Here is a 24,659-nt window from a genome sequence, read left to right on the forward strand (position 1 = left end):
ATCACTCCTCTTCAGTGATGAGAAAACCAGCTCAGAAGTATATGACCAATATCATTATCTTCATCCCCATATACATAAATACACATCCAGTGAAAAGAGCACAGGGAAGCAATTTCTTATTTATACTTTGGCAAACCTTCCATTGGAGCTTGTTGTTTTGTTTCAGAGCAGAACAAAGACCCCAGGCTGTGGTCCACACTGTGGATGGTGCTGGAATAGTTATTACCGAGCAAATTACACTTTCCTACTGAGTTGTTTTAAAAAGCAGGCAATGACCCAAAAAGGTGAGCAGATGCTAAATTCCAGATGCCTCTCATCTGTCATCAGCAACACCATTCACTAACATATACAGAGATGGGCCTATGCAATCAGAGTCAGTTGTGAATGTGCCACGGAAAGCAAGATCTTTATCACTGGTGATAATGTACAAGAGGAAGGAACAAGCTAGATTTTTAGATGAAATTGCCAGGTTGACTGTTGGAAATACCATCTTTTCCGTTGTGAGCACATGAAGTAACACATGAAATAACATTGGCCTCAGGCCAAAATACCATTTTTGCTAACTAATTTTTTTTTAGGAAGCAAACTATTGCTTCCTTGTGCCAATCTTCAGGCAATGACAGCACTGTTCAGAAACCAGACAGCAAAGTATTGAAGCCATTAACTTTTTTTTTTAATTGAAACTCATCTTTCAAGTCACACTAAAAGCAAAAAACCGCAAACACTCATGTATAAAATGGCAGAGCAATACTGTGACAATTCCAGCCTGTACATTCTTGTGTACACACTATCAATCATCATCATAAGCAGACAGGGTGAGAGCTGCATCGTAGTCCATTTGAAATCTTCGTTCTTTTGCTGATCCCTTTCCCATTAAAGAGTCGTCACTAAAAGATGCTGGTCAGCATAGCTTCAGGGTTGGACTATATCAATGAAAAGGTTCTTGCCCATTTTTTCCCCCCATTCCACTTCCTAAATACCTCAGCTGCTGAGTTAGATGTGAGACAGATGAGAAACAGCATCTTGCTGGCATAAAGCAAGCCTGACAAGGGATTCAGGCCAGTGCCTACACTTCACATTAGCCAGATGACAGAGGCCAGTGATGGGAACCTCTGTGGTGCCTGGTGCCAGTTTTATTGAAGTTAGCAGTGTGGGTTGCTAGTACTAAGTCAGAACTGCCAATGTAGGACAAAGCAGCAACTCCAGTGGTTCACCATCACTTTTTGTAGGCTCGTAAGGTGAGCTAGCCTGTAATAAGCATGATACTGCTATAAAGTAAGGACTTCTCAATGAGGCTGACTGTCTGACAGAAGAGGTAAGAGCAATACAGCTATCATCTTTTCTCTGTGAGTGGAGCTTAGATTGCTACATAGGCTGGTGGGGATTCCTTGGTAGGCAACTCTAAGGCTTCCTCATACGTTGGCAGCACAGCCTGAAAGAGAAGACCATTAGTTATGCTCTGGGGATGGATCACATGAGGGGTTTCAAGTGGATGTGTTTCTCTACCTAGTTCAAAGCAGGGTAAAAGGACCACATGGGTTGTAAGACATAAAGGGCAGAAATCCAGAAGAGCTAGAGGTTAGCAGCACTTTATAACCACTTTGCTGCCAGGCCAACCTCCTTCTCCCAAAGCATGGCTGCAATAAATGGACCAAGGCTCTTTAACGTGCAGAATATAAGCCTCATTGCCTAAGCAAAGAAGCTAAGCTCAGATCACTGCAGAGGGCCATGACGCGTGCACAGCAGGGGCACACGCTGCTGACAAGACAAGGCTCATATTTGCCAAGTTTCAACAAGACAAATGCCTACACTTAGCATTCCATATTCTTCCTCTTTACTTCTCATCCATCTTTACAGTATCTCTTATTTTTGGAAGGTCTTCAATATCTTTCCATTATGTCAGAGCAGCTGGATGCTACTATTAAAGAGATCATCAGTAATCTAAGGAAGGACATTGATATTCCTTATTTAGCAAACCGTTAAGATGAAGGGCAATGTACCAAATCTCTCAGACATTGATCCAGTGAAAGGTGAAGGCAAACTTAAATTTTAAACAAGGGTAACACTATTAGGGACAGAAACCAAAGTTCAGCTGAGATTAAAAACACATCTCTGGATCAGAGAGTACAAGTGATATATTTCCATTTACCTGCTTTGTACTTGAGCCTGAGTTTCAGGTTCCTTGCAGATACCATTGACTTTGAAAGATTTTATACAAAAGTAAAGGTAAAGGATTATAATACAATTGAAAACTTATTTTAGTACCTGTTAATGCACACTTGAATGGTTGAACTCTCTCTCAGACCACCAGAGAAGCAAAAGTAAGACTCATCATGCATCTCATCAGTCTAAGCTATGCATTTTCGTGGTGTAAGCCTGAAGCAGTCTTTACTCACCTTTTCAACTGTTTGGGGGTCAACTTGCACCTCCTCTCTCTTGCTGGCTTTAATATACTTAAAGCAGCTCAGGACACATTTGAACATATAGGCCTGAAAAGGAAAGGGAAGTCTGCCATTGCATTGCAAGTCAACAAGAACATTTCCACTTTTGCCATCAGCCTTCTATTGTCATACTCTCTTCTCTGGAAGTAGAAGCCTGGGACTATGTGTCCCAGGGCCTTCCATCAGTCTCTCGTGATCCTTCACTAGAAAGGTGACAACTCCATCTATTCAGAACAGTGCACTGGTGTGGGGAGTCAATAGGACTAGTAATACCATTAAATATAAAGCACGTGCTTAAGGCATCTGAGACCTCAATGTCACCACGTAGGAAAGGAAAGCAGGTCTTTCATGTTATTTTTCTGAGAAGGCTACAAAATTTGGATGTCTCAGAAAAGCACCTTGGGCCACCTCCCAGAGATCCAAGGCTCCCTGGTCAACAAGGACTGACCTGAAAGGTCAGCTCATTCAACAAAATCCTATACTTGCAATAGCTACACTTTTCTGACAAGACCGCCTTGCGCCTCACAGAGTTACAAGATGCAATAAATAGAGCTTTTCTGAGAAAAATGGATCGATTGACGAATCGTGGCACAAGAAAATAAGCAAGGCCTGTGAAACATACCATATTAAATAAATATTTTCCCTACTCTGCGCAGCGAGGCGAAGTCGTGTGCCTCTTATTTTTATTGGCATAAGATGCTACTTTAAAAACAGTTGGCATTTTCAAAGGAACATGCCCAGAAAACAAGCCATGTAGCTTAGGGTTTCCTAGAACAATGCGGACTGTTAGTCTTGACGCAAAGCCAAGACAAAGAACAAGAACAAGGAATGAAGTATCTGAGCTGAAGGAATCCATCTCTCAAACAAACTTCCAGAGATGAGGAGGTAAATCCAAACTTCAACCACCTTTAGGGAATACTGCAAAAACCTTCCGCCTTCCAAAAGCCTCTTTGTACAGAGGGCAAACATGCAAGACACTGAAGCAATCACATAAACTGTACAGAAACCCCCACTCATCCACAAAAGAAATCCTAATAAAATTTAAAAAAATTAATCATATAACAACAACAAAAAAACCTTTTCTTTGATTTTGATTCTGGAAGAGTTTGCTGCACTGCCAACCCAATATCTGCACCCAATTCAATGAAGTTGACTTTGGTTAAGACTGCTGCAAGCAATAGCAGGTTTGAGCGGAATACATGAGTACACACAGCTTATATAGAGGCAGGCAGTGACCTTGGGATCATCCCGTTACTGGCAACTCAAACCACTCACGAGACACTGTAGGATACCCTCCTCCACACTGAATTGAAAAGGGAAAACTTCTCTGACAGCCGTTGACATTATAAGTGGATGGGAGGCTTGTCCTAGAGGTCAGGAAGCAAGCTACTTCAGAAGTAATTATGTTAAACCCTTTCTTTCATTTCCCATCAGAAATGTTTTATTTCCCTTGGTTTCTGCATTCTTATCACTGTGATGGTGGAGGGGGACGACTTTATGATATTGAGGTGAGATAAAGATTACTTGTGGACACACACCGATCAGCAAGGGAGACTGCCCTAACGGTGCTGTGTAAGCATCACCGCTTCACTCACTCTGCCCTTTGAATACTTCACACCTCCAAGGAACTTAGACTTGAACAACGTATATCATCACCACTGGGGCTCTACAAGTACTCATGCAATCACGCTGGTAAGGAGCTGTGAAGTTGCATGGAGAGACTTCCACATTGCAACGGGACATGCCCCCTGCAAAGGCTGGCATTATATGAGAGAAAGGAGGGAGAGGAGCGTTACCATCCCCTTAGCACTGTCAGAGAAATCTTTCCTGCTAAAAGGGTGAGCAAAGTCTTGCAGGTCTCATATGAGGTCCCTGGCAGAGGCATCCATTGGGGCAGGTGCCCCATCTCTTCTCCATCTGACAGATCACCTTTTAGTTGAATTACACTATGGCATGGGATGCAGATAACAATTTGAGGACAGTAATTGCAAGCTGGCAGGCAAACAGCACAGGATACAGAGAAAGAACATTTTAGTGTAAGAGCAATAAATGCTTGTGATGGGTCATTAAGCAAATCAATTTATGCAAAAAGATCCTGGACTAGTCAACATATTTAGATGCTGTGTTGGTGTGGGCGTTCACTGAATTGAAACCGATGGGCCCTAAATTGGCCAAATGGCCTTTCTAGGTCCAAAATGTTTCATGTTGTTGCCACATTCCTCATCAGATCTTTATCACTTGGAAGGAACTCTCTCATGAAAATGGTTTTGGTACACATGGAAGAGGGTAGGGATTGTGGCTAAGTTTAAAGGATGGGGTTCCTAATGACTAGTTTTGGGGAGTTTAGTAGACCAAGGAGTACTTGTGCCTATCCATTTTTTTTTTTTAATTATCCTCTCCCCCCACCTCCTCCTACAAACTCCAGCCCAAGAAGTCATTGCAAGTTAAGCAGTCTTGTATCTAACCCTGTGGAAAATTCAAATCAACTGATTTACCAGGTCAGTGAGATTTCTGCTGAAGACCCACACTGCCAGCTGGGTTTCGGGGTTATCTCCACTCCTATTGCGCAGTTTATGCAAATATTAAAATATATGCTAAAGTCATGTCTGCAGTGCAATCATACAAGACACTCCCCTCCACACTGGCTTGTCTGGCCACCTGGGAAGTGTCTGAATAAAAAATGCTTTCCAACTAACAAGTAGCATTTTTCACCGTGACAGAATATGCTCAAGTACCTGGAAAGATCTGGTTTTCTTAGCTGGTCTGAAACTCCGCAGTGAAAAACCTGTTCTCTGATCCATTGAAGCAAGAAGAATAGAAACCATCTCACAGTGGGGTTTTCTCAGATGTAAGCAGGATTTAGCAGCTCACGGGTTTTAATTAAATTTCAGGGTATCAGCGTGCATAACTCCACTTACATCAGTGCGGATACAGCAACTTACCCAAGTGGAAGATCTAACCTGCTGCTTAATGGTCTAATTTATTTTGGCACACAGTAGCAGAAGAGTTTCCTATATTTGCTTTCAAGCATCTTACCCTTTTAGAGATGAATGGGCAGTAATAGTTTCTTGATATAAGAGAGATTTTGCTTTATAACTCACATCTGCTGAAGCACAAACCCAGTGATTTGAATATCAGACCTGCTTCAGACACTATGCTGAGGCACTGGTCCTATTATGTCCAAGGAGGAACCAAGGCTTTCCACTGCCCTGGCAGATTTAAGAGAGAAGTAAAAACAATTCCTCCTATGCCCCAGACAAGAGAGCTTCCTATTTCAGCCTCACCAGGCCCTGCAGCCATTTACCTTCAGGAAGAGGACAGCAATGAATGCAATGGTGAAGGTGGCCATCACTTTGGCGTATTCCTCTGTTGGTAACTTCTCCAGGGTTGGCAAGAAGCCCTGTGAAAAGAGGGAGAGGTTCTCAGTCACAAACCCTTGTTCCCTCTACCAGGGTAATGCAGTGATGGAGTTCTCAGCAAGTTTCTCGACCTGCCTCTCAGAAAGGTGGGATGGGCCACCTTCCTTTCCTCATCAGAAAGAGTACAGGGGTAGTTTTTTCCTCCTACTGTTTACACTCTGTTGGCAAAGATTTTCAGAAGACTGTTTACACAGAGAGGTAAAAGTATGACTGTTTAATAAAGATGAAAAGTCAATGCATTTCCCATGCATGCAGGCAGGCTCTATCCGAATCATTTTGCTCCACAGTTTGCATCCATAAGATTCTTACGAGAAAAACTTTTAAGAAAGATGCATAAGCAAGCTGTCAGTCAAGAACACTGTGTTTGCGAGAACATATGGAAAATCCTCTTTTGTCATCAGAGCCGTTCTGGGTATACCACAGAGATCAGAGAAAGTTTACTCTGTCTTAATGGCCAGTGAAAGAAACTTCATAGGGGTTCACAGCATGAAATATCAGCTGAGCTTGCTCATAACCTACCCCACTGTCTGAAGACTTGAGGCTGAGGTAGGTGGGGACCTCCATGTAAGAGCTGCAGAGAGTGAGAATACTCAGGCAGAAGTCCAGCAGCTGCAGAGCCAGGAAAGGGATCTTCGAGCGTCCTTGCTGCAAGAAGGGCAGGGAACAGGAGTTTGGTTAGGATTATAAGATTGGGTCACTTCTATAGATTTTCCACATTTTACACAGGGCCTGTGCATTGTTCACATTGACAGCCTAAGCTATTTAATTCACTTATAGAAGCCAAAATGATGAGCAAACCATCCTGTTCGGCTGATTTGTACAAGTTCCACAGAAGAGGCCTCTAGCTGGAGCAGCAATATTCCTAGCTTATCTTCCAGCAAACCCTTCCTGCCATGGGCATACCCAGAAAGACCTCCCCAAAGCCATAAGACAGAAAATAAAATCAACAGGAAGATTCCCAGACATGGGAAACTAAACAACGTCCCAGCTGTCACTGGTTTTCCTTGCGCACCCTCTAGCCACCAAGGATTGCATCCTGTCTCCAGCTGGTATAGAAACTATGTCACCATGAAGAACCATGGCCCAGGACAATGACCCTTCATTCCTACATTACTCATCGGTCTCCATCTCATAGAGATCAGAGAACACCACACCAGAAGTGAACTGTTACCTACCATGTGGCTAAGGGAGGACACAGAAATGATCGCTGGGACTTGTATGTAGGAACTGAACAGTGTTAGGAGGCTGAGGAGAAAGTCCATGACTTGTAGAGCAAGGAATGGGATCAGGAGACGTTCCCTCTTCTGAGAAAGAAAAGCAATGCCAGTTAATTCTGTTCTGAATGGGAGAATGAGACCAGCTATCAATACCTGAAAGGACATATATTAAGGTACTCCAAGAATAAATACTTTCCTGGAATTTCTGCATCTAATTCCACATACTGTGGCAACAATTGATTCAGAAACAATGAAGGGCATCAACACTGATTTTTGTCACCCCCTTGGAAAGTTTTTGTGAATTTTCACTATGTGACATTGGCCCTTGATGCTGTCAGAGCTGTCATTCAGCTGTCCCCAAAGTTTACCACTACAGAGAAAGCTGCATTCCCACACCAATGCATGGCCATTTCTTCACCTGAAATGGGAAACGAATCCCCAGTGTTGCAGTGACAGTTCCCCTCCAGGATCTGACTTGCAAAAGAGCTGGCAAATGAGGCAATAAAACAACGTTTCCAAATCATAACATTTCCGTTCCTTAACATAAAAAATAGCCTTGATTGAAATGTCACACAGATTTGGTAAATCTAGCAGTTAGCAGCCTTGCAGATGAGCCTGAGACTGCAAACTGGCTGCCTTCCCCCTCAGTCAGAGCGCGGAGATATTTATCTGTTTTTTTGAACATACATCAGTGTTTTCAGTGAGCATCCTCTGGTCCCCTCCTCTAATACCTCTTAACTCAGAGAGGCGTCAGCCAGCGGCTAAATGCCATTTGTGGAGAACATACCTTCACCACACCAAGGAGGAGGTTGAAGCTGATGACAAACAGCATGATGATCAACAGGAAACTGGTGATGACATCAGCTAAAAGTAAGAAAAGTAAATATCTCATTACTGAAAGCTGGACCCTACTGTCCCAAATCAATCATACCTCTAAGGAAGAGTTAAAATGTGATAACCTGGCAGAAAGAATTGTGTATGTGGGGGAATGAACACCATGCAACTGGAAGGTAACCCTCTTTTCCCTTTCTACACACATTTTTTCATCTGTCCTTGAAGCTTCTCTTTCTTTAGCCACCGGATCGAGCAGGCTGTCAGCTCAGGTGTGTGGGAGCCAAAAGCCTTTATTGCCTGGACTAAAATTTTAAATATCCTAGGCTACAATATTAAGGTAAAATGAAGTAAAAAAAAGGCAGAGTGCTTTTAGCTGATGATTAATGTCTGAGTTGGAAATAGTTTTGAGACTCAAAGACAGATAAAGTAACCAAGAGTGAAATTTGGTGAACGACGTGCAAGATTTCAAGCAGACAAGAAGCACAAGTTTTAATTACCCAGCGCTGGTGTGGACCACAAAGTTTCAGGGTGAAATATCTCACCTCCACACTCTGTAGTTGTAGGATACAATATATACATTAAAAATAAATGTGTGAGAAGAAAAACAAGAGACAGTTCTACCTACAGGGCTGAAGGTAATCTTTGCCAGCTCTTCTGGGTGTGGGAAGGTGAGCTTTTACATATACATAGCTTCCTACTGAACAGTTCCCGGGAAGCAATTTTCCCGCTTGGTATCGCAGCCTTCCCTGATGGCTGCCATCAAAGCCTTGCTGGCACTGTACAGTGTGCATGTTTGGGTTTTGTAGGGGTCTGGACAGTGTTAGGCTTTTTTGTAGAGTTGGTTTGCTCTTTAAAAAAAAAAAAAAAAAAGGCAGCTCACTCCAAAGGCAAACCACCGCTACTTTCCTCATCTGCCGCCGCATAATGTACAACCTTCCACAGTGCCTCCTCCAACTCACTCTCCGATTTCTTGCTTATTGCTTTAGCAGAGTTAAAATAGCAACAGTCTGTTTGGGGTCTCCAACTCTCAGTGCTTAAATAAAGGGTTTAATTTTATTAGAAGCGAGCCAAACTTTTAACTTTTCTGACTTTTTTAAGGCAACTGATCCTTTCCAGAGGTACATTTCTCAAACATCAGTAACATTTGACTACTGGTACACTCCCCCCCATGCCAACTGCCCAATTTATTCCATGACTATTAAATAAATCTCGTGCCTAACTATTGTTTTCCATTACCCCTTTCACTTGTTTTCATAAAGAAATCTAGAAATTATGCTTTAACCTGATGGATCCCCGATACATTCCAGCTGCTCTGAAATCTTCACTGCTCCATATTGCCCATTTTTTCCCCATGAAAATGTCCTTCTATCTCCCCCAACACTGAGCATTTGCCTATAGCTTAGGTACCACATTACATTTTTAGTGGGTGGGAGAGTATTTCGGTGCTTGGGCATACACCAAAGTGTCCTTAACTGACTTCCTAGCTTTGCTGACAATAGGATAAAATAATTTACAAAGATTTTGAGACAGAGAAACCCATCCCTCTTTTTCAGGCAGATAACACCAACATTGCTGTTTACAGCAACAAAATATTTGCATTGGAGCAGTCACAGCTATATCATAGTTTGGCCAGTTACTCTGTTTGAGGGAGAAAATGCAAACAGTTAGCCCAAGTCCAAGGGAAAGGCAAGGTGAAGAGCAGACCTACCACCCCATGCTGCCCACAGCATCTGGCCAGAGAGGGGCACTCATTAGATGCAGTGGCTGCAGCACATGCAGACTGTCAAGTACTGCATCCAGGCTCTGCTAAGCAACGTAGATACAGATAAATGCCAGTTGAAGAAAGGACCAAAGTCAATACTGAGACACTCTGGAACCTTTCCAGGGTTGCAGAGTACTGGCCTGACAGCTGGGCTGAGCCACATCTGGCAGCAAGGGCAGGTGGCACCAACAGCAACGCTCCACACATCCTCACTCTGCTAGCAGAGAGTGCACTTCAGTTCCTTTAAATGCACTGATGAAAAAGATATTTTAGCTTCCTTGCTATCTTCTCAAGAATTAGCAACACTTGAGTCTCCTCCAGAAATGAGATTTGCTGATGATGAACCTTTAGTCTGAAAAGAAGCTTTGACCAGTACTTCCTTCTCTGACCATGAGAAGCCTCTTCCTTTCTGGGTCTCAAAGGGAAAACCCCTTTAAGGAGGTTGCATCCCTCAAAGAAGCAAAAAATAGCTTATCTCAAGAGAGGGAGCAGCACCACGTGAGTTGCTGCACGTGGAAGTGTCAGACCTCAGGGAACGATCAAGTGTATGCAAACACTTAACCTACATCAGGAAAAAAAAGAGTTTTGACGCACAAAACAAGAAAACAGCTTTTACTTACAGCCTTTTACTGAAACCCTAATGCATGATTTGTTTACCACAAAGTAATGAGAATCGAAACACCAAAGAGGAAGAATTCTTATGAAACAGCAAAGAAAGAAAACCCAAATCCAGAAAACCCCAAATGAGAACAGAGGGAGCAATGGAGAAAGGGTTTTACTGCAGAAGAGGCAGCTCACAGCTTTGCAGCTTGCAAGGGTCGTGGGAAGAGCCTAAGCTTCAAGGCAGAAAATCAAACCCACCTTTCAGAAGCGGAAGAGTAGAGACAAGGCTGTGATCTGGTGCACAGAGAACCAAAGATTAACACAAGGACAGCATAAACTCAAACCAAAAAAAGAGCTTAACAAAGAAGACAGACTCGGCCTTTGTAGGAACAGCCATAAAAAGAGACAGTCCCAGTCCCTTTAAGCCCCAAACTGCCTGAAGCCATTTTCCCTGGTTTTCCTCCCAGAACCAACCATCAGAAGCTTGCCCCAGAGAGGATTTATCTCTTTACCACGGTGTTTCCTCGGATTCAAGACAGCTGTGTTTTTCTGCCTCTTTCTACATGGTCTCATGCTCCAGCTCTCTCGGCAGGCTCACTAATTAATTGGGCAACTGGCCGTTGCTTCTGCAGGCTAATTGCCGGCAGAATCCAGCAATATTTTCCAGGCAGAACCTAGATCAAAAACTCCCTAAACAAAATAACAAAGAAACAAAAAGCCCACAACCTTACAGACACAAAGGGATGGAAAGGAAAGGAAAACCAAGAGAAAACAGCTTTCCACACACTGTCTGCCTCCTATCTGTTCACAGCAAATACAGTCATCCTTTCTGCAGATCTCTCTGTTCCAGGGACATTTTAGTACCAACGGATTTGATCTCAGTCATCAAAGGTTTTACTTAAACAAAATTACTTCTTCCTTTGTGGGAGCACATTTAGCAGATGGGCTAAAGGAGTCACCCCCTTAGATAGTGCTAGCTGCTGGCTCTTAGCCCTGTCTGTGCAAACCCTCCGTGAGATGAGAATGTGGGATGTGTTGTAGAGAGGCCAAACGCCACCTGGAGTACTTTGCAAGGGCTGGCAGTGGCAAGTTACCCTCCAGAACCAGCAGCAGATCCCTGGGCTTTGAGGCACTTGCAGCCACAGCAGACCCTAGAGACCTGATTTCTGTGACGAATGGGCTCTTTCCATGCCCAGCATCTGTTGTCTAAAAATATAAGACGTTAATTTTTAAGTCTCTTCAGTATTTCCCTTCATGTTTAGTTGTCCTTTGTAGGTTGAATGTTTGCCTCTTTTGTACTTAAAAACCCTCAGAAAAGGGCAAAATTTAACAATCTTGGACCAAGCTTGAGCACCTGTACAATCTCAGAGGGGTATCATTCCACGTTTTTTCCCTCTGTTCCTTCTGCATGTTCATCTGGGTCCCGATCTCAGGAATAACTTGTTTTCCTCTACAGCACCTTAAAAAGTACTGGAGTATTCAGAGAATAACAGGGTTTGTCCCTGTAGAAGGTGCATTGGCTTTTTGAGGGCTGTTACTGCAGGACAGGAGGCAATTTTTATGCTAAAGGAAATTCCAGATAAAAGGAAGAAAAATCTTAAAATAAGTGATGCAGAGAGGTTGTGGAATTCTAATTTTGGGAAATCTGCAAACCTCAACTGGACAAAGCCCTGGGCAAGCTGCCCGACTTTGGAGTCAGCCCTGTTTCAAGCAGGAGGTTGGACTGGAGACCTCCAGGGATCCACCTTACTTTTGCTCTGGTTCAATGATTACAAAATCAGGCAGGGAAGCAATGTTGCTCCCCACGAAGCCTGCTTCACTCCTATAGCCCTAGAATATCCTACCTACAAAAATATTTCAGTTCCACAGCCACCTCCGTGCTGGCAGCGTTTTATATTGCTGAACGAGTGTGGTGAGACCTTGCCCCCTCTGAGGGACACCTTTGTCCAAAAGCACGCGGGAATGAACAGCAGCAACAAATAAACAAGCATGCTCTTTCTTATGCTTTTTCTCACTCAGATTCTCTGAGACTACCTGAGTCTCCCAGAGAGCCCAGGGAATTTAATGAGAAGGAATATATGTGTGCTGTGAAGTACATGTAATTTTCCTTGGGGAGGTGGTGTAACCACAACGGGAGCACATGATAGAGCCTCCGCAGAGCTGCAGTTGGTGCTTGCAATGTGAGCAAGTAGTACCAAAACCCGCACCCATCCAACAGGAAGAGAGAACATTTATTTACCAAATGTCTATTTTTTATTAACTTCACATCCAGGGGTTTTGTCCTGAATGTAGCCAGGAGGGACATTGAATCAGTCCTAATATTTCCCATGAATGCAGAGGAACCCTTTTCTGGTTTATGGCCCAATAAAGTGGCATGGGAAATACAAACAGGGCTCATAAAGCTGTGGTTTAACAGTTGCATTCACAGATTATCAAGGACAGCAGTGTCTGATTCAGTCTGACTGATAAGCTGCAGGGAGTCGTTTCTGGACAGCCACATTCAAAGGGTGGGCAGAACCAGCAAGGAAAAGAGGCCTCCCAGTCCCTTTAACTGGATTCACTTTTCATCAGAGAAAGAGGGAATATTTTCCGCCTAGGAAATGGTATGCATAGGATATGGTATATGCTGTGCACACAGGTCTTCAGGCATAACTGAGGTATTTTTTTTGGCTGGCTGTACAGAAATTGAAACAACTTTTCCAGTTGTACTTTGTCCACAGCCTCAATCTTTATAGTCACTCATGAAAAATAAAAGTGATTAACACTCAGACTGTACACAGGCATGAATTGAAGACATCCTAAAGACCTGACCTATGGCAAGCAGTGGGGTGCTTTTTAAAGGCAGAAAACCATTCATGTTAGCAGCTTAGAGCTGGTAAGGAAGTTTTAATTGAAATGGTTTTTGGGGAATTATTTGGGGGTTTTATTTTTCCAGCAGGAAAAGCTAGTATGCCAAACCTCATATGCTTTCAGGAATGAAGCACTGCCAAGAAGACTTTTGCTAGGAAGGCTTTTCAGCTCCAGGATGAGATTTCTAATAGACTGGAAATGGGGGAGGCTGCATGGGAAATGCACATCCAAATTTCTGCTGTGTGTGAGACAGAGCATAGAGATGTGAACCTAATTCTTCCACATTACAACTGAATGCCCCAAATCACCACGCAATGAAGTTTGTCTCCTGTTCCCACTGCCTGGCCAAATTAATCTTGTGTTATTTCTTAAATATTAATTAAGTAGTAAATTTAGACCTACTTTAGATTAGCCAAGATCCTGGCATTAACCCCACTAGGGGTGGGAAAATCATCTTCAAGGCTCCCAAAGACAAAGAAGAACCTGGGTGTTTTTCTCATTTTAATCCAACATTTTCGGCAGGTCTTGTATTAATTTCTTGGTCAACTTCCATTGAAAAACAAATTTCAGAGGAGTGCTCCAGTCCTGTGCTGCTGGTGGCATCTGGTAAGCCAAGACAGCGAGGAATAGCAGGCTACAAGGGACAGAGCATCCCTCTTCTAAGGGCAGCTGACCCAGTCACCCTTCCCATTACCCCAGCAATCACAAAAACAGGCAACAACCCCCATTCTCCTTCCCCTCCCTGACTATACTTGTGGAAGCCGAGGCCCACCCCAGCCCCTCTTTTTAAGGCAGCAATAGGTACTGCTGTGAAATCTTGAACACCTATACGTATTTTTTCCTACTGTATCTTGTGAACAGCATTTTCACTTAAACCTTGACTTGTTTATATTCTTGGGCCATGACTACGACATTAGCATTATATATTCTGAGACGTGCTTTAATCTGGCAGGATCTACAAATAGAGCAGCAGATGCTGAGGGCATCAACAGGACCTCTCCCAAATTGTTCTCCAACTCTTCCATCTGGGATTTGAAGTCAAATTGAACTTTTTGTACGGCTTTGCTGTATTGCTTCCCTGCTAGTTTCTGGAAATAGAAGAGTTGCGCTGTGTTTATTCCAACTGTAATCAGCAAACGCTCACAATCTCCCAAGCAGAGCCCTTTGAAATGCTTGGGAAGAGAAGCCAAGTGGAAGTGCTGGAGATTTAATTATAAAATGTTCCTTTTTGTGTGGGAGGCAGTGGAAGAGGGGGAGGGGGAAGGCCTGTCATTTTGACTGTGTGGGAAGAGGGGGGGTTGTTAAAAATGGGGCCAATTTCACTTGTAATAGCTCCATTCTTAAAGAAAACCCTCCAGATTTGCAGCAATGCATGTTTTGCTTAGAAAGCATAGAGGGGTTTCATATGGAAATTATCTGAAAAATCTGTCTCGTTGGTTTGTTTCTTTTTCTTTAAAGAATATTTTACTTAGATACTTGAAGAAAAGTAAATATTATTGGCCTTGGATGATCTTTCTGCAAAAGCTAATGAACAAAAATTGTCATTTTTACATAAATGTATCTGTGGGAAAGTATTCTGATCTGCAAATACCATGCTCAGTTTTCAGCAGTTCAGGCCACTGTATTAATCAGAATGCAAGTGCATACTCTACTATGAGGAAAAATATTTCCAACTGTGCCCATGTCCAAGCCAGGTACATCAAAACAAAACCAACCAACCAACCAACCAAACCCAAAAAAGAAATTAAGACCTTAAGGTCATACTTGCACTATGTTCTTCAGCTTGTATCTGTAAAATTAAAACTAGAAACATATATAACAGGAATGGAAAGTTGGATGTTGTGCTGATCCCAGCTGCCTGGAAAAGAGCTGGGGTTTAGAACCTGTTCACTATGTTGCATGTTGCCCTAATGGGACAGCTCTGTAGAAAGCATTTTCCAAAGCAGTGCAAGTCTACACTGAGTGTTGAGTTGAGCCACAGCTCCAGAGGGGCCTGTGTGGACCACAGCTAAGCAAAGTAGCCTCCAACCCACCCAGACTGAACTACTTTGGAAATAGCGCCCTGTGTGAAAGATGTGAACGAGCAGACCCCTGCTTGGTGTCCTATTAGCAGGACTCACCCAAATTTCCATCTTCTGCTCACTGTTGTTGCCTTTCAAAACAGCCTTGGTGGATCACAGTGGTGCTTCCTAAAACCCAGCTGGGTTCTTTTGAAAAATGTGAACCCATCTGTTAGCAATAACTTCACCCAGACAGTGACTATGCCCGGTCTTGGTGCTTTCCGCTGTCTCTGATTCCTACTCCAGGGATAAGTGAGTTTGGGATGTGCAGGAATTTGCTGTATTTGACTTCTTTTGCCTCCACTTACAGGGGGCCTCTCTGTACATGCCTGCAGCTTGGCACAGCCAGGCACTAGAAAAGCAGGGAACAGGCAAGTCCGTGCTGCTGTGGGTTGCATTTTTCTCTGACTATGAGCCTTCTCCACGGGGAGATACAATGCCGTGTGTGGGAGTCTGGTTTCCGTCTTTCTGCACACAGCAGAGAAGGGTTATCTCAGCTTGTGGTTTTACACTGAAAAGTGACTAAGAAAAGGAAAAAGCACCCTGCATTTGTTGCTTCCAAACAGCTTCATGCAAGATTAGCCTGGTTAACTAATATTTGGGGTTTGGGGAGTTATTTGCACATGAGAAATCTGTCAGGGCTCTGAAAGCCAAGCTAGGTCCTGCCTAGTTCAAACCATAGGAATTCAATCAGTTGTGGTTAATATTATTCTTGTGACTATTTGTGGGATACAAAACAGTAACAGTGAACTGGTTGCTTCTTCTGCAAAAAATCCCCGGGGTTGGGAACATCTGAGGTGCCTTCAACTGTGAGGTAGGAGACCCCTGCATGGCATGATGGATGACGAGAAGAGGATGGTTCCATGGCATAGAGGGCAGGGTATTGGTGGCAATGTCAGGTAGCCCATGCACCTATGGGATGTAGTGTGGGGCTGTGATTTCTCCCCACTCTGGGACCCTGAGGTTACTGGCCAGACTAGGTCCACTGAGGAGTTGGTCAGACACTTCAGTGTTTTCGTGGAAAATGCCCAACATGAGAAGGGAGTCAACAGTGTGTGTAAGGCTTAAGTGATCTACAGTTGGTGAAAAGAAAGAGAAGGGGAAACCAGGATGTCAGATTAATGCAAAGTGTATTGCAGAGAGAGTGAGAAGGGTGGAGGAGTATGAAGGTATTAGAGAGTTTGGGCTGAGGACCTGATTCACTGAAATAACGAGAACTTCACTGGGCTCCACACTGGTATCCCAAAAGCCAACACAGCCATGGCCTAAACCGAAAAACAAATCTTTAGAGCCTAAATTTTGTCTGTGTCTGAGCTTTTGGCCCATCTGCTCTGAATACCATTTTCCAATTTTCTTTGATGAAAGAGGGACCAATGTAGGACCTTCAGCTCCCTCTCAACCCCACAGATCTCCGCTGCTTTCCAGCATCCCAGTGACCTACCAATTCTGTAGTAATCCTTGTCCAGGTCTTTGCAAAAGCCTTTCCCTCTAGCCACCTCCAGGGAGTACTCAATCAGCAGCAAAACGCTCATAACCTAGGAGAATAAAAGCAAAAGACACAATTTAGTGGGCTCTGGGCCAACTTCCTATCAACAAATTTGTTTCCAGGGAGCATGTGATGGCTGCAGTCCTAAATGCAGGATGGGTCTCCAGGTCATGAAGGGTTTAAAATCCTTTACAAGAAAACATTGAGGCAAAAGCTATCAGTTTACTAATGGCTTGGGTTTAATTGTCTTTTTCTGCCAGATTCTGAAGGAGGATGGAGGAATTACAAAGTTAATGAGTTTTGTTTCAACACTTTTTTGTCCAGAAAGTCCTGGCTTTACATTTTGAAATTGCATTTTGCTTCAGAATGGAGCTAAATATAACAATGGTGTTTTAAAGTGTGAAAAGAAACACAAAAAGAGTAAGGATCTCTCTGTAAGTCTAGCTGTAATATTTCATTGACAAAAATATCATTTACCTTCTTTTATTTATTTGAGAAAAAACTCCAAATGTGCTTTTTTTCACATTGAATCAAACCAATTTTCTCCAAGTTTCTGAACTGGACTATCAACCCCTAGAGTCCAGGCTTCATCCCATTCTGAGTTTAGCAAGCTGTGAGATGGAGGGAGGTCTAGAGCTGTGGTCTCAGACCTAGCACTGTACTTCTGTATCCAAACAGTAATGATCTACAGTGAAAAATTAATTTCTAACCCCCAGGCTAGGCAGAGCTCCTGTTGCCTGTGGGACACTGGGCAGTCAGGGGCTACAGAAGACATCCATAAGGCTGGAGACCTCACCATCGAGCATCTCAGACAGCAGGTCCAGCATATTTACATGCAAGTAAAACCAGGGAACAAGGCCAGATACCCCACCACATCCTTCCTGGGGACAATCCCATGCTGCAGTGAGTATGCTATAGGCAGCACATGCCAAGGGGACCAAACTTATTGTGGATCCAAGAAGCCACAATGGAGCATAATTCACTGTCCACAGTGTTGTCAGACCAAATAATGCCTCTCGGGGTAAAGGACTACTCTGATGCCACTTATTGCTCCTTCACCACCTTACTGACAGTTTCAGCACTGTATAGGGAGACGGCAAATTTCTGACTCCACTGTGCATCACATCTTGTTCATCCCTTTCTTCCTTGTTCTCCGATATTTGCTGTCCTCCCCCATGCTTGGTATGTCTTTCATTTTTAGGCTGGAGCACAGCCTGGGCTGCCAGTCCTATACCTACAGCTGCACTTTCCAAAAGCAGCATGGTGTGTGTTATTTTAAAATGGGCTTAATAGCATGGGTGGCTGGGGAGGAAGCCCGCTGCTAAATGCAGGAAACAAGCTCTGGACAAGCTCTCTGACCTCTCTGCTGCCACTTCTTCTCTGACAGACCTTTACCCCTGTCCAGGAGGATGTCTTGCCATAGCCACAGGGCACAGCCAGAGAGCAGAGAGCAAGAGTCAGAGCAGGAGAAATGCAGGGACCATCATGCCCTGTGCATTTTTTCCTTGAAGACATGGGAACTGAGTCTGTGGGAAAGGAAATCCTGAGGTGTACAAAAAATGTAGAAACCTGTGGAAACATGACTCTCTATCTTCACCCCACCAGCACTGGGAGCCCCCATTCTGAAGGCTACCAGGCACAGGAGCCATCAACAGAAGTACCATCAACAAAAAAGACATTGTCATGAAGAGGTGAATGACAGAAGCCATTTTATCTGGACTGCACAGTCTCTGTCTGTGAGTCATCTGAATCCCACACTGATGCAGGAAGCAAATTTGTATCTGCCACCAACATCAACGTAAGTTCAGGTACCATATAGCTGAAAAAACTTTTCCACAATAGCTCTAGCAGACTTTCGTTTCAACAACTGCTTAAAGAAGTGACGCAGGCAAGGAGGAACCAGAACTGTTGTGGTCAGTGCTTGTGTTTGCAAACTTTATGTGTGGGAAACAGCACAAAAACGTCAACTTCAGGGAGATGAGGCAAACCTAACTCTAAGCGAGCAGAAGAATTAATAATTTTTTGTCTTTTGCAGAGCTAACGTATGGTCTAGAGCTGGAGTAATGTATAGTCAGATGTGCCAGGCTGACATTGAAAGCAAAGAAAGCTAAGGGGCATGGAAAGGAAGACTTCACCTTGCCCTGAAACGGGGAAGCAAGATTGGGTGAGATGGTGTGCAGCAGAGACGGGAACTGAATGCAGACTTTCCCACTGCCTCTGTGTTGGCTGCTGGAGACCTAGAAACTATCTTCAAAACCAAATTCATCAACTTTTCTGTGCTGCAACCTGCAAGTGCAGTTTCAAGAAGAGCCATAGCAAATCCCCCAGAGCCCTTTGCTTCTAGAAGAAGTACCCACCAAGCCACACCCTGCAGTGGGGACTGGGACTCTGTGTCCCACCACTGGCACTCCCTCTGAATTTAAAATACTTTCTAGAGTCTGAGTTGGAAGAAATGCATATGTCGTGGTGTCTCCTGGACTGTCTGATATCAGATTGTTCAGTAGCTACAGGAGACACACTACTTTTTTCTTTTTTTTTTTGCCATGCAGGAAATGAACTTTGCAATTTGTTCATGAGGCTGATATGAAAAGGAGAAATATCTAGATCTCATTACATGGGGACACAAGAAAGTTAACACGAATTCAGTTTAATGTAACCGTGTTTGAAGTCCCATGGAAGCACTGAACCGTGTCAAGGATGACATTGCATCAATCTGAAGTTTCTTTACACTTGACAGTGTCTCCTGGGATGTGAAGAATCTCTTAACTAACTACACATGGAGATCACATGCTGACTTCACATTCCCTAACTTGTCTGAGAGGTTTCATATACATGCTCCCAAAGAGATTTCACTTCCCTTATTCCTACTGTTGGTCAAACCCCTCAAATGTCAAGATGGGAAATATAGGAAGAAATTGCTTTTTCAGGTTTCTGTTAAATGGAGGCCTGAGCAAAACAGATTACTTGAGCCCTAAACATCAGTTTCATTCCTGAGTGAGTGAGTGAATGCAGGACATCAAATCCCAAATGCTCCAATCCCAGATGGATTTACAGCCAGAGCAGATCCAGAGCCTAAACTTCAGTATGAAGAACCATCTCTAATGCCTATCAAAGAGAGGAACAGTAAAGTAAAAGAGTTCCTGGCTTCCTTGCAAGTGTTGAAATGAGCCACACAACCAGACCAGCTGCAGTTACATAAGATGTGTACTTCTCTGATAGAAAACCCAAGCCCATCCTGAAAGATTAAGAAGAGTTTTAAAGTGAAATTTGTTTTAAAGTTTCCATTTAAAGGGGCTTTTGCATAGAAATAACAAGCCACTGAACTGCAACGAGATAAAACAGCGATCTGCATGCCTTTCCCTCGGCTCTCCATCACAAGTGCCATGTGAGGAGCAGGATGCCTCTCCATCACCTGACTTTGGGTTTGACATGCTGCTGCCTGGCATGTGACAATCTCATTTATTCCTCCAGAGAATATACATACAAGGTGATGAAACCTCTGCAGTTGGCTGCTCGCCTCAATTTGAGAAGAAGGTAGAGAAAGATTGATGTGGTGTCTGCCTGGCGATCCTGGCTCCGCAAGGCTGTGTAAGCTCTCACTCAATATTCACCCTTCAGCTCCAGAAGAAACCAAAAGTTTCCCATTTCGGACAGACAGGACTGCTCAGACAAGCAGCCAGTTCCCTTTCTTATTGCTTTGTCACGACAGGAGAGAGGCAGGCTTAAAATAGGAAATTTCACCTCCCAGGGCTCAATCACAGCTCACTTGGTGTACTCCAGCCTCCCCGCCCCTCTGCCAGCCAGCCCTTTTTAATTTATCCCCTACAGCTGCAACTCTTGTAGGACACTTCATCTTATAGCTGCCTCCGTTTAAAAGGAGTCCTTCAAGCTTCTTGGTAAAAGATACATAACACCAGGAAATGAAGTGCCTTAGCCAAGTAGCATAGGGCTGAGGTAGAACCAGACGTTAAACCAAGGCAGCTAAATTGGGGGTGTCTTGCAAGGCAGAGTCTTAACAGCATGACGCACGCAGCCCCCGCTCTCTAGCGAATAATTTTGCTGCAGCTGCAGTAGGGTTAAACTGCTGTTAGAGGTTGTGTCATGTGCCTTTATTTTCCAAAATATGTGCAGCTTGACTAATCTCCAAATAATTTCTCTTTATGCGCATGGCCTTGGTGTCATGGCTGCTCCTTTTTTTATCACACATAGTGTTTTTGCAAGAAGAGCTTGAAGCCATAATGAACAGGGGTCAATGGGGACAGCGGCATGCTGCTCCAGCGGTGCACCGGGGTGCTGCGGAGGTTTCTGACAGCGGTGCACGCAAGCAGGTGACACTCAGCAATTTGAAGGCAAATAGCACCACATATAAATGCCATACTTTCAGTCCTTCACTTTTTCTTCCTTTAATTTGAAAGCGGTTGTCATGGCAGGGTAGGGTGAAGTGAGGAGTGGTTTTAGCTCCCATTTGGTTTCCTTTCAAAACATTTAATCTTTTTCCTTCCTGCTGCCTCCTTCTCGCCCTCTTTTTTGTGCAACAGAGTAGTTCCAGGAGGACGAGGGAGCAGCACAGGGTTTGCTGAACATCTCAGGTCAGCCAAAACCTGGTGAACGTGCCATGAATCACAGCTCTGTACCAACAAGTCACATCCACCGGTGAGGCCTGGACCTGCAGAAGGTCCCAGAGATGAGACTCTGCTCCCTGAATTAAAGAGCTGACAAAGAGAAGAGCTTGGCTGTGACAGAGGCTGGACCAAGCTACAGAGATGCTGCTTTCTAAGAGCTCCTCTGGCTCTAATCAAGGACTATTAGCAAACGAATTGCAGGTTTTCTGCCCATGCTGTATGCACAGAAGCAACTGTGTGACCTTGTTTTTGAAGCTGATGTCAAGTAACGTGAGCTTCGTCATGCCTGGGAGGAGTCAATGAGCAGAAGGACAAATTCCTCCATGTTTTCTTTGAAAGTCACCTGCAAGTCACCTCAGAACACCCCGTGAAGCTTTGCTAATCACACAGCTCTGTCCCCTCCTCATTCCTCTCCTTCTTCTTCCCCATTTGTTTGAGAATGCCCACTATTTATTTCAACTGTCTATGGGAGATCAGCAGTGAGACAAATCTAATTTATAGGAGGACAAGACATCATCACAAAGCCTGAGAGCTCGTGTTTGATGCCATTACTATCACCCAGCATTGCTATGATTCATCACTAGGACCCATGGCAATAATTTATACTGCTACAAACCAACAGCATTGATATAGCAAATCATCCAAGTCACTGCTGAGTTATAAAACCCCTTTTCTTTTTCCCTCCATCTACCCAGCTTCAGCTACGTGATCAAAAAGGTGGAGAAGAAATAGGTAAAAAATATTTGCTATTCTGTGTTATCGCTTAAAGCAGTAAGACAAGACAACCTTCTCCAAAATTCAAGCTGTTTCTAAAGGGGTTCTGTCTAAAAGAAGCCCACTGCGATGATACAGTAGGCAGATACGCACTGGGACCCGCAGAGACTTGGGGAGTTAGAGGCTCTGATATTGCAGTGACGGTCACTCTGTCAGGAGCCAGTGGCAGGGTTGAAGAGCTGAGGGCTCAGGCTGCCCCTGTCCATTCCCTATATCCTTTAATGAGTCAACCCTTGTCTTCAAGAGCAGCTCTGGCTCCTTAGTCTAAACCCAAGTTGTTAATGCTCCCTGGCAACATATGAATTGATCTTGTACATTATGCTTGTCCATATATTGTGGTAACCACTCCTCTGGTTTTGCTGTGACGCACCCCAAAGTTTCAGAGGGTGACTCCAAACCCTTTTGACCATCAGCCACATCCAGCTGGTCACTGTGATGGTGGCTGAACTGCTCAAGAGCTGTCATGTACAGACATGGGGATGATTCCTGCCCAGGCCCTGGCACTGGGGACTACTAGTGTGTGAAGAGGGAGAGCAGAGCAAGGACACAGCTGTGGCTCTGCAGGATTCTCTCCAAAACCATGGTGAGATCCCATGGTGAGTTCATGTTGCTTGTGATCTGTCAGGCGCAGGGCAAAGTCAAATCATGCCCTGGCAGAGCAGAAAGGGGACACATGCAGGTGGCTTTGACTGCAATGTGAGAGTTTGGGCCTCATTAAAATATCAGGTGGAGTTATTACTGCTAAGTCCCTTCCTGAGAATATGCTTAAGATGCTGTGGGTGATGGGCAAGTCTGTTTTAAAAATGGTCTCAGAGTCACATTCATAGTCAATGCAGACTTATCGCACATAAAAGAGGGTCAATGGGTAGCTCCAGCACTAGACCTCGATTGCCCATACTGCCATACTTAGCTTGCTCCCTGGCTTTGGTTTGAACCATGCCAACCCCTTTTCTTCCAGACCAATCTGCTCCAGAAGGGGCTGACGCCAAGCCAGACAGCATCCCTCGGCTTCAGGGCCCAGGATCAGTCCATTACTCTCTTTTAATTAGCAATGCAGAGAATCCAATCATTTTCTTGCAGATACCTATTCTTTTATTTATATAGGATAAGGTATAAACTACAACTAAGTACACCACACATAATTTCTGATTTGAATCATGTCCCCACTGCTAACATTCAGGAGAGGGATAACATTCACAGCAGTAAAGATGACTGTGTATGAAACAGCCTCTGCTGATAGAGAGCCCTGTTACCTAGAATTTGTCAAACATGGAAAAGAAATTATTGAAAAGGAAATGTGAGCTGGAAATTATTAAACACAACAGCTAGTAAAGATAATTTTGATGTAACCTCAAGCTGAAGAAGTGTCTGATGTACTGACTGCAGAGGATGCACAGGCCAGGGATCACTTGGTACCTGTCCTGCTTCCAGTACCTTCTTCTCCAAGCAGCCACTGCTGGCTGCTGTTGGAGACAGGCTGGGAGGATGTCAGACTTTGGGACTGACTCTGCACAGCTGTCTTATGACTTCTGCCTTTGCCATTTTGCAAAGAAAAGCCGCTTCTCTTGCCTGCCCTCAATGGACCTTTGATTCTCTTCTGCAAACTCTTCCCCGTGAGCACTGTGAAGGCTCACTCCAAGACTTTTGCTGTTCAGAACTCAGCTGGTGTCTTAACAGACCCACAAAACATTTTTGAAATAGCACAACTTTCATATGATGTCACTGGTAATTAAGTGTTCCCTGTTAGCCACCAGCACCGAGGTGGTGTCTCATTCCCTTCCATCACACACTGGTGCAAATCAGGAATCTCTGTTGTTGTTAGTGGCATCATGGTGAAACACTTAGGAGAAAAAAGTGCCCCCGTTCAAAGTGTTTGCTGACTTCTGTGAAAGACAGAGGAGGCTTTTCCATGATTCAGCCTCCCAGCTAGGAAAAAAGAATTCATTTTCTGTACATCTGTCACCGCTGATAACAGATCACTCACGTCACAGAGTGCACTTGTAGTCCTTTGGGAAAAACGTGTTGTAGTTCCCTGCCTTGCGTTTCCCACCTTTGCACAGACCTTTAATTTCGCCAGCTCCCCTTCAGATCTTGGCTATACTTCCTACGAGGGTCCCATTTCTAAACAGTTCATGACCGTCCCTCTGTGATGGCTGTATGTTTAATTGGTTGGCAGAAATTGCTTGTGCTCTGCTGCAAACTCTCAGCTTTCATATGTTGCAATTTTTATGTCTTGGGGTCATGAGAATGCACAAGAAATGCAGCAATTTCCTTTTCTTTAAAGCAGTGAAATTATAAGCTTTGAGCTTGTGGCAAAAAGACAAGTAGCCAGCCCAGGGTGTAATCTAGATGTTCAAAAAGCAGAAGGCAAAAGAGGTATAAAATTACATGATTCTTTTAACCAATCTCATAATGTTTTTGAGGTCCCCAAATTATTAAAATATGGCATGGAAATGCCCCTACAGCACCTGGCTTTCAAGTAATGCCAGGGGAAAGATGTCGGCAGTTACATTGCATGAAGATGCGGTATAGACCCAAGTTTCTCTGCTCTCCTGCTCTGGGCTGGCCCAAGCCAGGGAGGGGAAGAGATG

General features: G+C 44.0%; 1 protein-coding gene across 1 annotated transcript in view; it reads right to left on the reverse strand.

The window, feature by feature from the left end:
- Positions 1–666: 666 nt before the first annotated feature.
- LAPTM5 (lysosomal protein transmembrane 5) overlaps positions 667–24,659 on the reverse strand; it is a 25,528-nt gene continuing 1,535 nt past the window's right edge. Inside the window, exons 2-8 of the mRNA XM_009645829.2 lie at positions 16,628–16,721; positions 7,865–7,941; positions 7,036–7,164; positions 6,380–6,505; positions 5,746–5,841; positions 2,397–2,489; positions 667–1,432 (exon numbers count right to left, since the gene is read on the reverse strand). Coding sequence (XP_009644124.1) covers positions 1,358–1,432; positions 2,397–2,489; positions 5,746–5,841; positions 6,380–6,505; positions 7,036–7,164; positions 7,865–7,941; positions 16,628–16,721 — 690 coding nt within the window. The 3' untranslated portion in view covers positions 667–1,357. The remainder of the gene's footprint in view (positions 1,433–2,396; positions 2,490–5,745; positions 5,842–6,379; positions 6,506–7,035; positions 7,165–7,864; positions 7,942–16,627; positions 16,722–24,659) is intronic.

Source organism: Egretta garzetta, unplaced genomic scaffold, assembly GCF_000687185.1.
Source record: "Egretta garzetta isolate BGI_Z169 unplaced genomic scaffold, ASM68718v1 scaffold368, whole genome shotgun sequence".
Taxonomy (NCBI): domain Eukaryota; kingdom Metazoa; phylum Chordata; class Aves; order Pelecaniformes; family Ardeidae; genus Egretta; species Egretta garzetta.